At 38.9% G+C, this 13,350-nt stretch overlaps 1 protein-coding gene across 4 annotated transcripts in view; it reads left to right on the forward strand.

The window, feature by feature from the left end:
• Positions 1–13,350, forward strand: part of LOC104957653 (laminin subunit alpha-3) — a 65,137-nt gene that overhangs the window by 19,196 nt on the left and 32,591 nt on the right. For 3 of the 4 annotated variants that reach the window (XM_010785299.1, XM_010785301.1, XM_010785302.1), the window contains exons 4-15: positions 2,705–2,823; positions 2,918–3,088; positions 3,801–3,901; positions 4,660–4,778; positions 5,474–5,592; positions 6,009–6,099; positions 7,202–7,333; positions 8,688–8,738; positions 10,040–10,174; positions 10,977–11,111; positions 12,314–12,448; positions 12,653–12,705. In XM_010785299.1, the coding sequence (XP_010783601.1) occupies positions 2,705–2,823; positions 2,918–3,088; positions 3,801–3,901; positions 4,660–4,778; positions 5,474–5,592; positions 6,009–6,099; positions 7,202–7,333; positions 8,688–8,738; positions 10,040–10,174; positions 10,977–11,111; positions 12,314–12,448; positions 12,653–12,705 (1,361 nt within the window). The remainder of the gene's footprint in view (positions 1–2,704; positions 2,824–2,917; positions 3,089–3,800; positions 3,902–4,659; positions 4,779–5,473; positions 5,593–6,008; positions 6,100–7,201; positions 7,334–8,687; positions 8,739–10,039; positions 10,175–10,976; positions 11,112–12,313; positions 12,449–12,652; positions 12,706–13,350) is intronic. The other variant, XM_010785300.1, reaches the window with a different exon arrangement.

Consider the following 13,350-nt stretch of genomic DNA (forward strand, 5'->3'; position numbering starts at 1 on the left):
TTCAGTGTACCGACTTTACCCCCCCCAAAAAAAAAAAAATGAAACCGTCCGTCGGGGAAAGTCAATGCCTAGCAATTGGTAGTCAAACCGGTGTCGTTTACTACCACTCTTTCGATTTGATTGAATTACATTTAAGTCACTCACACTAACAACTTTATCCCCACAATCGCCAGAACGACAAGTTTCATCTTACTGTGTGACATCTAGTGGTTGTGATACCAAATAAAAAATAAGTGTCCGTTCAGTTGGCACAGGCCGTCATTTTCAGGTTTCTATCGAGGACCACGTTATTTTACAAGGGAAGTCACAAAATGGATAAGTAACAGACTACTAAAAGAGGATAATGTAACGACGACGTACGTAACACATACAACGTACTTACAATGACACATCAATACACACAGAGGCTCGGGCGAGGCTAATGTTGCTCTTCAATGTTCCTCTTGCACTGCAGGTATAAATGTGTTGTCTGCCTAGGAAAGATCGGTATTGGGGGTCGGTCTACACCTAATTTTCGTTGTCGTTTCGCTTCCTTGTGATTATTCTAACACTCATAAGCCAAAATTTGAATGAAATTAATTGATTGCAAGTGTGTGCAGTTTTGGGTTCCCACGTAAGTTTTGGCATGGTAAAAGCAATTTTATTTATGCCTATGTTATACACTTCGATTGATCGATCGACATGTATGACCGTGGACAACAAAGTTGAATAAAAATTAAGTTAAGTTTTCAAGTGATTTCAGTATGTCTCTAGAACCGAGTACAATATCTAATTCAATAGAAATACAATGTATTTATCTGGTTTCACTTTTGTAAATCTGGCCATATCGGATGTCATTGCCACCTAAATATTTTACGATGGACTGCACATCGACGACAATCGAAATTAAAGAAGAGACTGTTACAAGGTTTAAAACATGACAAATAATTTGAAACCCTGTTGTAATGTTGGGAAAAATAAGTCGGAAGTACGACGAAAACTCCATCCCCGATTTTCTTTTCGGATAAAATTATAAAGGTGAGTAAACTTAGTAGAAAATAAATCCATTTCAACTAAATTAAATAGGATTAGGTTGTTATTTATTATTCGTTAGTTTTATCTGTCGTCGAAAACGAACTATAATGAAACACAGGTTTCCCTTACGTGCACACTGAGGCGAGAGTTTTACACAAGACGGATCCTTTCTAGCCATAACCCTGCAGCCTGGTTATGGCTAGAAAGGATCCGTCTTGTGTAAAACTCTCATGAGAGTTTGGCTGAATGTCACGTGGCTGAATGTTTACGTTTGGCAGGCAGCCTTTCAGTTACGATCGTTAACATCAGTTGGCCACAGCAAATGATGGTGAGAAGCTAAACTATCTATTAATTATGTCAATGACAGGGAGTGTGACTGTTGAAATAGGGTGTTAGCGGTCTTGCTGGTGTTCAAAGAAGAATGACAACACTGTAGATCACCAACACTATGGTTTATTTTTTATTCACAGGCAAGTCAACGTTGTCGCAGTAAAAGTCCCAAGATAGCTCCTGGTGCAATAAAATGTTCCCTTTCAGTGTTTTACTATTATGTCTGATGTTTCTCTATTAATATTGCTGCTGCATTAATGTGTATGTTGCATCATGTTACTGCTGTAGATGTGTTTCCGAGCCGCTCCGATTACAACGAGAGTTACAACGAGAACGTGACGTCATATTTACACTAGACGGATCCTTTCTAGCCATAACCAATAAACATGCACGCAGCATGCACCGATCACATGAGCACGGAGACTCGGTATTAAGCCAAATCGGCACAGAAGTTATCACAATAATAATAAAGTGTAGAACAACATAACAGGCAGCACTGTGGACAAACACTCACGTTCATTTACGCACACAATACGAAGCTTAAAACGGCATAACTTTCCTGCAACTACTGACGCACATTACCCTCTGATGTGTGACGTCACCCAAAACGTGTGGGTTAGCCCCTCCCCACTATGAAGGCACAATGTAACAGTTATCAACTCTGTATAATAAATAAATATATATATATATCAATAACTATAACTTTGGGGCCTTTTCTACAGTCAGGCTTAAAACCTTTTTTCATTCTGATGATGGATCTTTGGAGAAGATAGCAAGTGGGGGCATGCAGTGAATTTCTAACTTAATTACTTGGCATGTAATGTCATAGCATCCCCAAAGTATCTGAACTTCATACCTGAATACATGTTCTCGATTTGTTGCCATATTTGAACTATAATGTATAATATCCCAGAGGCATGTGCACACAGCTTGCCAGGAGACACAGATGTGACTCATCAGATTTCATATCAGAATTGTCCATATTTTTTCCCTCATAAGCATCCAATGTTCATGCATGGCCTCCACTTATACACAACTCTTATGAATTATTCATTCCCTTTTACCTGAATAAAACCTGATACATTAATTCAACATGAAACTTTATTGATGCTTCCTTATTTCAATTTGAAGTATTTGGGCAGCTGACTCTTGACTATCAGAGTTAAGAGGTTTTAGCAAGCACCTGAACAAAACAATTGTACAATATCTTTTACTAGATATTGTTATTACATTTTTAATATAGAGTTACTTTGCAGAAGTCATCCATTTGATGCTATTATTGTCATTGCATAAACATGAAAAATAATAGAATTGGGGATGAAAGGTGAAAAGCTTGAGATTTCATTTCTTATTTTGGCAGATTCAAAGCGTGAGTGTATAGAAACGTTCGGAAAGCAGCCCAATGCTCGTATAGTTCAGGATGATGACCAGATCTGCACCACAGAATACTCACGGATCAACCCTTTGGAGAACGGGGAGGTAAAATATAATTTTAATTTGTTTGAAAGTTGAACCAAATGTGCTATATTTAACAAGGTAACAAAAACAATCTTTGTGTGCATTTGTGTTCCAGATTGTGGTTTCTCTTGTCAACGGTCGTCCGGGGTCTAAAAACTTCACCTACTCGCCAGTGCTGCGAGACTTCACAAAGGCCACCAACATCCGTCTGCGCTTCCTCCGCACCAGCACCCTACTGGGCCACCTGATCTCCAAGGCTCAGAGAGATCCCACCGTTACACGCAGGGTGAGGAACAAACTGTACGACCTCACACAAAGGTGTCATGCTGGCAGACTCTTGTTTCCCATTTGGGCAAAGCCACATTAACAACTCTGCATCACCTTCCCTCCAGCTTGCTTTTTGCTGACAGAGAATCGCTAACCACAATCTTCCTGATCAGACATTTCTCAAATTTGCCAGGGACTGTTGCCAGGTCTGTCCAGTCATCATGATAATTCCTTACAGCTCCTTCATGCTGCAACTGCATATTAAAGTACTTCTACTTATAGCAGGAGAACACACGGTAATAAAAGGCTGTAGGGTTAGCATTACTTGTTTGAGTAGTGATTTAAGATATCTTGTACCAAAGCGACAGTAACATAGTCTAAAGTAAATCCCTTGAAGATGTAATTCCTGAATTGAAGGGTTAATTTCTGAAGCAGCTGATAAATTCTTCTTTATTTGGCGTGCTGAGAATAAATCTGTCATATCAGCTGTGGATTCTTATCTTATCTCTTTTTTTCTAAATGCACTGATTCACCCTTATCTCTATTTTTATAATGCACTGATTCATCCCATAAAACTAGCCTTAGTGCATAAGTTTGTACTAGTCGACCCGTGTGACTCACGTCTGCTCCAAAGCAAAGCCAGACATTTGTTCTGGTGTGGGTGAAGTTGCTGATAACACTGCTTTTACTTTGAAATGTAGCTGGTGATATCATTCTCTATTTGTTGACAGTATTACTATAGTATCAAAGATATCAGCATCGGTGGACGCTGCGTTTGCCATGGGCATTCACAGGTGTGTGGTGGGGGTCGTAACCAAGACAACCCAAACAGGTTAGTAATGCTCTTTGTCTTTTGCAATGCTGTAAATAATTGGCACAATCCTTTATTTTGAAAAGCTCTGGTTGAAACATTTTTGATCACTTATTAATTATAACCTGAACTGGTTTTCTTATAAACATACTTTGATGTACAACTTCTTGTGTATTCATTAACAGAGCTCAGTAGTCTTTTTGTACAATGGGCTTCTGTGTATAAACTGTGTACTGCAATGACCTAATGCTAAAAGCATGACAAAAACAGATATCCTGGCAGATCAAGCGATTTAAGAGATGCTCCTGCGGAAGGACAATTACCTTATATGTTTGTACGTTGACATCACCATTGTAAAGGGCATCAGATTATGTTATTTACTGTTTACTGACACAACGTTATATAACATTGTTAAAAGGGTAAGATGTGCGATAAAGTGCTGCTTTGAGCCACTGTAACTCTGTGTGTTCTGAACAGCCAAACAGGGCAACATAGCAGTCATAGATGCTTTATGTGCTTTATTGTTTACAAGCAACTAGAAGTTCAGTCATTACTGGACTTAAATTCATGGGGTTGCCTGAAACAAGACTCCAAATGAATGCTAATGTTGTTGTGTCTGCTGTGTAACTAGACATTTGCGCGAACAACTTAATAAGGTAATAAAATGTATGTGGTAACAGGTAGGTCTACTGCCTCCAAGTGGATAAAGAAATGAACGTTAGAAGAAAGTTCTTAAAAATCTGAGCATCACTAAATCCAGGTGTCTCCTCTCCCGTCAGCAGACTGCAGTGTGAGTGCCAACACAACACCTGCGGTGAGTCATGTGACCGCTGCTGCCCAGGCTTTCACCAGAAACCATGGCGCGTCGCAACCGTTGACAGCCCAAATGAGTGTCGGCGTAAGTGTCCATGTACAATGTCTCATTCAATGTGTAAACAAACCACACTCTGCTACTCCCCACCCTGCTGGCTTCTTGAATTATGACCCCCAGAGTGGACTGAAGTGTCCTCCTGTCTCTGATATTAAAGCTTGTTGTGGATGCCCTGTTATGGTGTTGTGGAGAGCCTCAGTGAAGAGTTGAGAGGACATTCCTCATGTGGTATGTATAAGGAAGAGCACAGTGCACAACTAGCCCTGGGATATCAGCTAGGCAGCCAGCTAGCCAGGGCTCGCGCCAGGCAGCCTACCAGATAGTCTGTCACGCCAGCTTATTGTGGAGCCATGTAGTCAGCCAGCAGAGCCTCTGTCAGCTGGAATCTAATTGCTTTGGACTGTTGACACATTTTCCCTTGATGAAAAATGACCTTGTAGAAGCCACAAAAGAGAGAAAAAGATGAAGAAGACCCTAATCAGTGCACTCATATAGTGGAAATGCACCCTATCCTTTAATACAACTTTAAAGAGACACAAGGGTGGTATACAGGAAGAGGATGTGCCTTCAGGTTTAATTAGAATTTTATAGTTTCTCTGCAGCTTAACAACCAGACTTAAAACTTGTTTTTGAGGAATTGTAACTTAAAGCTAAATACAGACTTGGGAGTGTATGAGGCATATAGGATAATTGTGTATCCCTCTCGGGGGTTTCCTCTTCAGCCTGCCAGTGTTTCTCCCATGCCACTGACTGTTATTATGACCCAGAGGTGGAAAAGAGGGGAGCAAGTTTAGACACCTTCGGAAGGTACGACGGAGGAGGAGTGTGCATCAATTGCCAGGTAAGAAATGCATGTCAAGTCTAAACTGATTCCAGTGTGTGCCTGTGTGTTGTTGTAGGATAGGAGGAGGGAATAATAAATGAAGAGAAATTCCATGTTGTCTGTGTGTATATTTAGTGAGTCGTCTATGGAGCATTTGATACTGCACCATTTTGTGTTTGTGATGCCCAGGCACACTTTTTACAATCCATTTGCTACTCTAATAAATTGATTTTGTGTCATTTTCTTTTGTCAAAATAAAGTCTATTGAGTGGTAAAATATTGTGTTTGATATCATCAGGAAAAGTATACCAATGAAGAGACTAAATGAAAGCAACAATGTGCAGAGATATTATACTTTATAGAGCAAATTCTTTCATTTTTCATTCTTTCTTTTAATCAGTGTCACAACATTTATGTGTTTGTGTCTTCTTCAGCACAACACTGCTGGAATGAACTGTGAGCAATGCCTGGAAGGTTTCTACAGACCTTTTGGAGTACCTCCCGAGTCTCCCACTGGATGCATACGTGAGTGGTGTTTTCTGTTTATTAAATGTAACATTGAAGTGGCTGATTTTCATTTTGGTGGGGTAAATATGGATTAAAATGATCATTGTTTGTGTGAGTGCTGCAGTCTATGAAGATTCAAAATGGGATTAAAAAAAATGACATAAGAAATTCAGATACTACTTAATCAGTTTCTGCAGCATCTTCAATTAATGCAATGAACGTGTAATAGGGAAATACAACCTTTTAGGCCTTCATTTTGCCTTCTTTTAAATATCCAGGCTTAAGCACACGTTTTACATCTAAATAAAGTCTCACCATGTAGGTATTTGATTGGCAGTATATATGACAAAAAGAGAGGAATCCACTTTTTGTTTGACACAGACACAAATGATCCCATTGCACAAGCACCACTGGCACCATGTCTTATTGCTAAACTGGGCTCCACTCTTGTTTACATTACTTTAATGGTCCATGGCTGTTCCAGGCCGTATAAATAGCTGCCAGTTCTGTTTAGACATAGAGAGCAGTGGAATTAAACTGGTTGCCCTGAGCACTTTGAAAAGTAAACCATAAGATCCTCAAACTGAATTAAGTCCGCTTAGCAGAGAAAGGTGTTGGTTTTGGCAAAAGCAGAGTTGATAAAGGTTCAGTAATCATTATTTGCTTCCCAAGGATGGATGGTTGAAAGCTTTCTCTACCTGTTACTGATATTTGAAGTACAGTTAATGTGCCTTGGCTTACAATCAATAATTCTGTGCTGTGATTATGTGTATGGACGTTTATTAGAGCTGCAAAGTCTAGTCGACTTCTCGATGAGTCAATAAATGGAAATATTTTGGTTATATATTAACAAAGTATAAATAAATGCATCTTTAAAGTATTATTTTAAGTAAAATGTCATTATAGCATATCAAACTGAATATCTATTTATGAAGTCTAAAAAAATAAGAGTGTGGCAGATTAGTTGATAACGAAAATAATAGTTTGTGGCAACCCGGACATCATAGTCATTGTTCTTTGTGTGGACAGACCCTAAGTCTATGTAGATGCATCTCTAGGAATGCGTGAACATTTATCTGTCAATGTTAACTTGAGAAACAACAACATTTGACCCCACCAGCCTGCAGGTGTGATGAGAGGACTGCAGCCGGCTGTGAAATGGGGTCAGGAAGGTGTATCTGCAAGCCACAATTGGCTGGAGAGAACTGTGATAGCTGTGCTGACGGATACTATTACTACCCTCAATGTATTCGTAAGTATCTCTTTATCTTATCATATACTAGATATCCAATTTACCTTTACCCTCACCCATGTCCCTTTGAATCATGGACAACAGGGAAAATGACATATCTGTGTTGTCAAGGTACACGGAGTGAAGTGAAACTGAACCCGTTGTTTGATGGCTGGAATCCGTTTCATGTTCACCTAGACTTTTGTCTTTCAGTCTGTTCCCCTTGAGGGAGGAGTACGACTTTTTGTTGGACTTAATGTTATGGTATACTCAAAGAAATATGCCGTAGGGCTTCACGCAGAAAGATGTATGCACATGCTACAGTATTGACTAAATATTCCACATGCCAAACCTGTCTATACAAATAAACCCAGATATTACAAACACTGTGAGGGTTACCCCATGTTATCTAATTCTGATCTAGCTACACTCGGAAGTCTGCCAGCCATTAAGCCACACAGTTTTCCATCTTCCATCCCCTTTGAGTAGTTTTCTTTCAAACCCTTAACTGACAAGTCAAGTCCTTTTGAGGCCTCTTGTTAAACAGTGTTTCTAAATTGTAATAAACATCTAACTGACTGACTTTAATTTAACATTAAAAGCTTTACATGTCTTTTTTCTAATCCTAATTATACCTCTCTGACAGTTTTATCTCAGAATACACAACAAAGCAACTAATCCGTGATTTATCTCTGTTGCTTTGTTTCTTATGTCATTTAAAGACAATTCAATTAGATGTAGACTGATGAGGCCAGACTTGGCATTTTATCAAGAGATAGATTTATAACTTGAAGCTATCATTAAAACTGTGTCTCGTCTCCTAGCTGTTAGCACTGACAAACTAGTCTTAACATGCTGACACAGTCATAAGGAGGTCGTCTTTCAAGAACTTATTCCCTTCTGTTCTGCGTCCCAGTTTGTACTTTTTTACAGCCTTAATGTGTAATAAAGTAGTTCAAAGTCGATTTCGTTTATTTCTGTTAGAAGGCTATGAACCTTTATATGTAGTGATTACAGTGTTTATGCACCTATTTGCTTTTTTGCCAAAAGCCAGATGAGAGGGTTGATACTTGTCTTTTGTCTCCATGTTGATGACGGATATGTTGCAGATCGCTTAACATAGTATTGTAATTGTAATTGTAGCTAGCCTGGCTCTGTCCAAAGAAAATGAATGAGCGCATTTATCTAAAACCACACCTTTTGATAATGTTTTCTTCCAACTGCATTACATTCTTTTGTTTACAGGTTTATGTGAGTGTACATTTTAAATCCAATTCTATATAAAAAAGCATTTCCCCACTGCTATAAATAAATCTGACGATCACAGTTACCCATTAGTGGAGGTCTTAATGTCATGCCTTTCCTTTGCAATCAGCATATCCTGTATACCAGACAACCACCAAATCCCCTGCCGGACCTTTTGTGGGTGAGTTCAATCAACAAGATTTTGCAGTGTCTCTTAGCTCGATTTAGCTTGAAAGAAGTCTTAAAGCAATAATTTAAAAGTCTATTTCTGCCCTGCTTCTCCATAATTTGTACTGCTATCTACATATTGCCAACTTCTTGCCCTCAGGGTTATTGACTCACCGAGCTGTCAGTACGAGTTTGATTACAACTGATATATTGTGCTGTTTTAGAGGTGTTTACGCCACGCTATGTTAACTGCTTTTATTGCAGTTACTTTATCTAAAAAAAAAAAAAAACATGAAACTGTATCCTCTTGAAGCACTTTTTAAACAGGGCAGTCCTTTACCTTCGAGTCATATTCACTTACAGTCTTCCCAGGTTGTTAAAAAAGGCTTTAGAGGACCAGTCCATTAAGTCTGACTTTGAGTTCAATGTTAAGAACATGTGACAGGGGTCAGTCAAAAAAGGCTTCATGAACATCGGCATGACTAAAGGTCACATTTTGTTTGTAGGCCTTACGAAAACAAAACATGCAATATATTATGATTGGGTTTAACAAGATGGTTAAAATACTGGTATAATATACGTCTGAATGAGTAAATCTGCTGCTCAATGGCAGCCAACCTCTTGCAATTGTTTGGCAAAACAATCTTACGGTCGTGAATTATGATGTCCGTCAGCAGGGATTAAAGTTCAAGTGGTCTCTGTCCTCTTTGAATAGCAATAGTCAGTTGGGACTGTGAGAACGAACCAGTCTATTATTAGTTATGCTCCTGTTTATAATTTATGTTCCTTATTCCCTTTTCTGGTTTCCTCCAAGATGGGAAACCCATTATTAGTACTCTGGAATTGCTATTAAATCATGGACCTTTAACCAGGTCTTATCATTCGTCAGAGAAAGTAGGAAAACAATCACTTCCCTTTAATTTGTTTAAAGAGTATTTCTTTCATCATGATAGCTGACTGAGAAGGAGTTTTATCAGCAGCCTTCAAAAATCCTATTTTTATATGTTGAAGCTTAGGGGCAAGAAAACTGCGGCAGTCTCTGAGGTGGCTGTCCTGTCTTTGTGCCAAGTCTTTTCACAATAACAACGGAGGCTTGGCAAGACGTGGGCACCAGCGTGGCCGTACCACTGTGTGCCACAAAATGAGAATAGTCAACTGATGGAAGTATTTGTCATGTATTGTTATTCAGCTGCACCAAAGAAAGTGCTCTAAGCAGGCCTCAGGGTTCAACTAAGTTCTCATTGAAACTATTGTTGTTAGGATTTTATTAACTTGTATTGATAAAATAATGATTTGGAATGTGTTCGTCTACAGAGTGTGTATGTGACAACAGAGGGACCTTGTATGGGGTATGCGACGATTCAGGACGCTGCCTGTGCCGTCAGAGTGTGGAGGGGGAGCGATGTGACCGCTGCCAACCAGGATACCACTCCTTCCCAAACTGCCAGCGTGAGAAGAATCCCCTTTCCAATGAGCATCAGTGTCACTTGTCTGAATCATTATAAAACATGAACTGTATTTAAAAAGATTGTCATGGGGTCAAAGACAGAATGCCATAAAAGGAAATGTGGGGTTGTATCCACACGTCAGTGTAGCCCGTATTCATATTTTGGACTAATTGCACCAGAATGGGGTTAGTGTGCCAAGAATTATAACAGTTTGTCCAGCCAGATGTTTTTTATTGTTACAGAAACGTTTTCTTTGTCTGCATGAACCTGCTTGATGTAGTTAGTTTACCAAGTACACTTTAAGCAGGCTCATTGTTTGGCCATTAACTCTAAAGTAAAGACTCTTGACAGTTGATCTTGAGACTCAAGAAAAAACATTCATCTTGCTTAATATGAAATGGTGCAGACAAATATGGAAAAATACCAAGGCACTCCTTTGTCAGATGAAATTATATTATAAATGTATTCTTCTAGCACATATAGCTGACCAAAGGGGATCAGCTCTAGGTTTTCTTTAGGGTCGTTAGTTGTGTCAGCACCACTTGATATTAAGCAAGACTTCCTGGTTGCATTTATTTGTAATCTTATATATCTTATCATGTTAAAACATTACACAATGTTTATATAAACAAATGTTTTTATGTATTATATTTAATGTTCATATTTGTAACCATTGTTATGTAGATTTTAATGAACCATGCAGTACGGATAAACAATGTTTGACTATTTTGATTCTAATGAGAAATAAGGAGTGTCTAACTGTACAAATGTGCACCTCACACGACACTCTCTCTCTTCCGCAGCATGTGCCTGTGAAGGGGCTGGTGTGACAGGCCGTATGTGCAGTCCCAATGGTCAGTGTATTTGCTTTCCCAACTATGCTGGGAACGAGTGTGACGAATGTGCCCCTGGCTACTATGGATACCCAGACTGTGCCGGTGAGTGGCTTTGATCCCTTTTTGCCATCCACTGTAACTAAGGCAGATACACCAATTGGGTGCATCAGATCTGAGTCCAGGTGGAAAAAAGGCAGCTGCTGTGCTAACTGTGGCCTCTTCTCATGACTCAGTGGAGCAAACACGCTCATTCTCCCACAGTAGCCTGTTGTCCTCCGCATGTATTTTTTAGACTATTAATGTACTCTGCACGACACGACGTTTCACAGACAGCGGGAGCATGAGAAATATATGGACTTCTTCTTTCTAGGGAATCATATTCCCAAGAATAGACAGCTGGGAATCATAGAGGGAAATCAGAATTTGGCAGGAGTATTTGTGAACAATTATTTCATACCGGATTTCGAACAGATAAAAAAAAAAAAAATTGAAAAACAGAATACGGTATTGTTAGAATGCAGTATTTATCAATATTCATAATAAATATTCATAATAATATTAATATATTCAACAAAAATTTTCATAATAATAAATCATGTGTCTGAAAGGTAGCAGGGGGAAGCAAATGCTTATTAATTCCCACCCCTTACTTACTGCTGATCAAAGATTATCCTTTAAATGATTTCTGCAAGTTATTCCTTCTTACATATTTATATTTATACAAGAATGTACAATAATTTCTCATCTTCAATCACCTTTCTTCATTCAGATTCACCTAACCTTAATGAAAGGCTTATGTAGTGGCCAAAATCATATAGAAATGAAACTGATAATTAACTTAAAATAACACTGAGGCACTAGTTAGCAGAACTTACGCAGTACAATGATCCAGGTCCAGACAAGAATCTCCGTTTGTGCATTTATTATATCATCCAATATCATTAACAAAGGACAATCATCAGGTTTCCTATATTTCTTTCCTTTAGCCTTTCCTATGGCTTCCTTCCCTGTGGCTTGGAATACCCTGGTAAAAAACCATGTGCCTACTAGTTCTCTGGCTCCCACCACCACCTGTTTCCAATATACAATTACACCAGGTGCTCTAATCACCCAGTGCCCAAACATGCCTTCAAAATAAAAGCATAGAAACTACTTACTTACTACAATAATGACAATAACTAGTAATACATTTACTATAAACAGCAGGAAAATCAATGTTAAACTATTAAATAATATAAAGTGATATATAGCTCCAACTGCTTATATTGAACAAGTTCTTACTTCAACATGTTTCCTGTCCACAGTCTGCCAATGTTCACCGGAAGGCTCTTATGGCAGTATATGCGACCCCCTGTCGGGTCAGTGTCTGTGTCTCCCAGGGGTGGTGGGCCAGCAGTGTGACCGATGTGCCTCTGGACTCCGGTTCCCTCAGTGCTCAGGTAATCAAATCAGGAGCCATCATACTCACAAATAAAATCTTATTGGGGAAGCAGTTATGTTTAATCATTTAAGTTCAGTTATGTGCTTTTGTTGAAGGATATAATTTCTAAATATTGACAGCCTTTAAGCCATGTTTGATGCACAACGTAACAGTACAGTTTTCTGATTTGTTAACTTTGTGGTGTGTTTCTTTGTGCTTCTAGCCCCCATCAGTGCGTGTAACCTATCAGGAACCGAGGTCACTGATCCTCAAACGGTATGGCACTCTTGATAAACGTACTTTATTACAGACACATGCATTTCCTAACATTTGGTCTTCCTACCTATGCTGTAAAATGTATTATCTCTTCGATTTACACACGGCACCTACTGCACGTCTGTCTGTCCTGGGAGAGGGATCCCTCCTCTGTTGCTCTCCCTGAGGTTTCTCCCATTTTTTCCCTTTAAACTGTGGGTTTACAATCTGTGCTGTTGTATTAGCTGTAAAGTGTCTCTACTGTAGGCTATTTTTATTATACGTACAGCACTTTGGCTCGACCAAAAATCGTTTATAAATGTGTTATATAAATAAAACTTGATTTTATTAGATTAGATTTATTATCTACCAAAGCCCAAACTTTATCATTTCTTTATTAGCCTTGATAACATAAATGGTCACTGTCTAAATCGAGCACTGGTCCCTTTGGGTGTGGATTTGCATTACCTCAATGTTATATAACGGGTAACACAGATGTTCCTCAGTAGATCTTTACTAGGAAGTGTTTTTTTCCCTGACATGTAAATGCAATTAAAATGAAGGAAATAAGGCTTCCTTTCATTTTGAAGTGGAAGAAAAACAATGCCTTGTTTCTGGAAGTTAGCTTCCCCCTCTATTTTGGACCATGTGATATGTATGAAAGGC

Source organism: Notothenia coriiceps, unplaced genomic scaffold (genome assembly GCF_000735185.1).
Source record: "Notothenia coriiceps isolate Sejong01 unplaced genomic scaffold, NC01 NC01_scaffold00027532, whole genome shotgun sequence".
In the NCBI taxonomy this organism is placed as follows: Eukaryota; Metazoa; Chordata; class Actinopteri; order Perciformes; family Nototheniidae; genus Notothenia; species Notothenia coriiceps.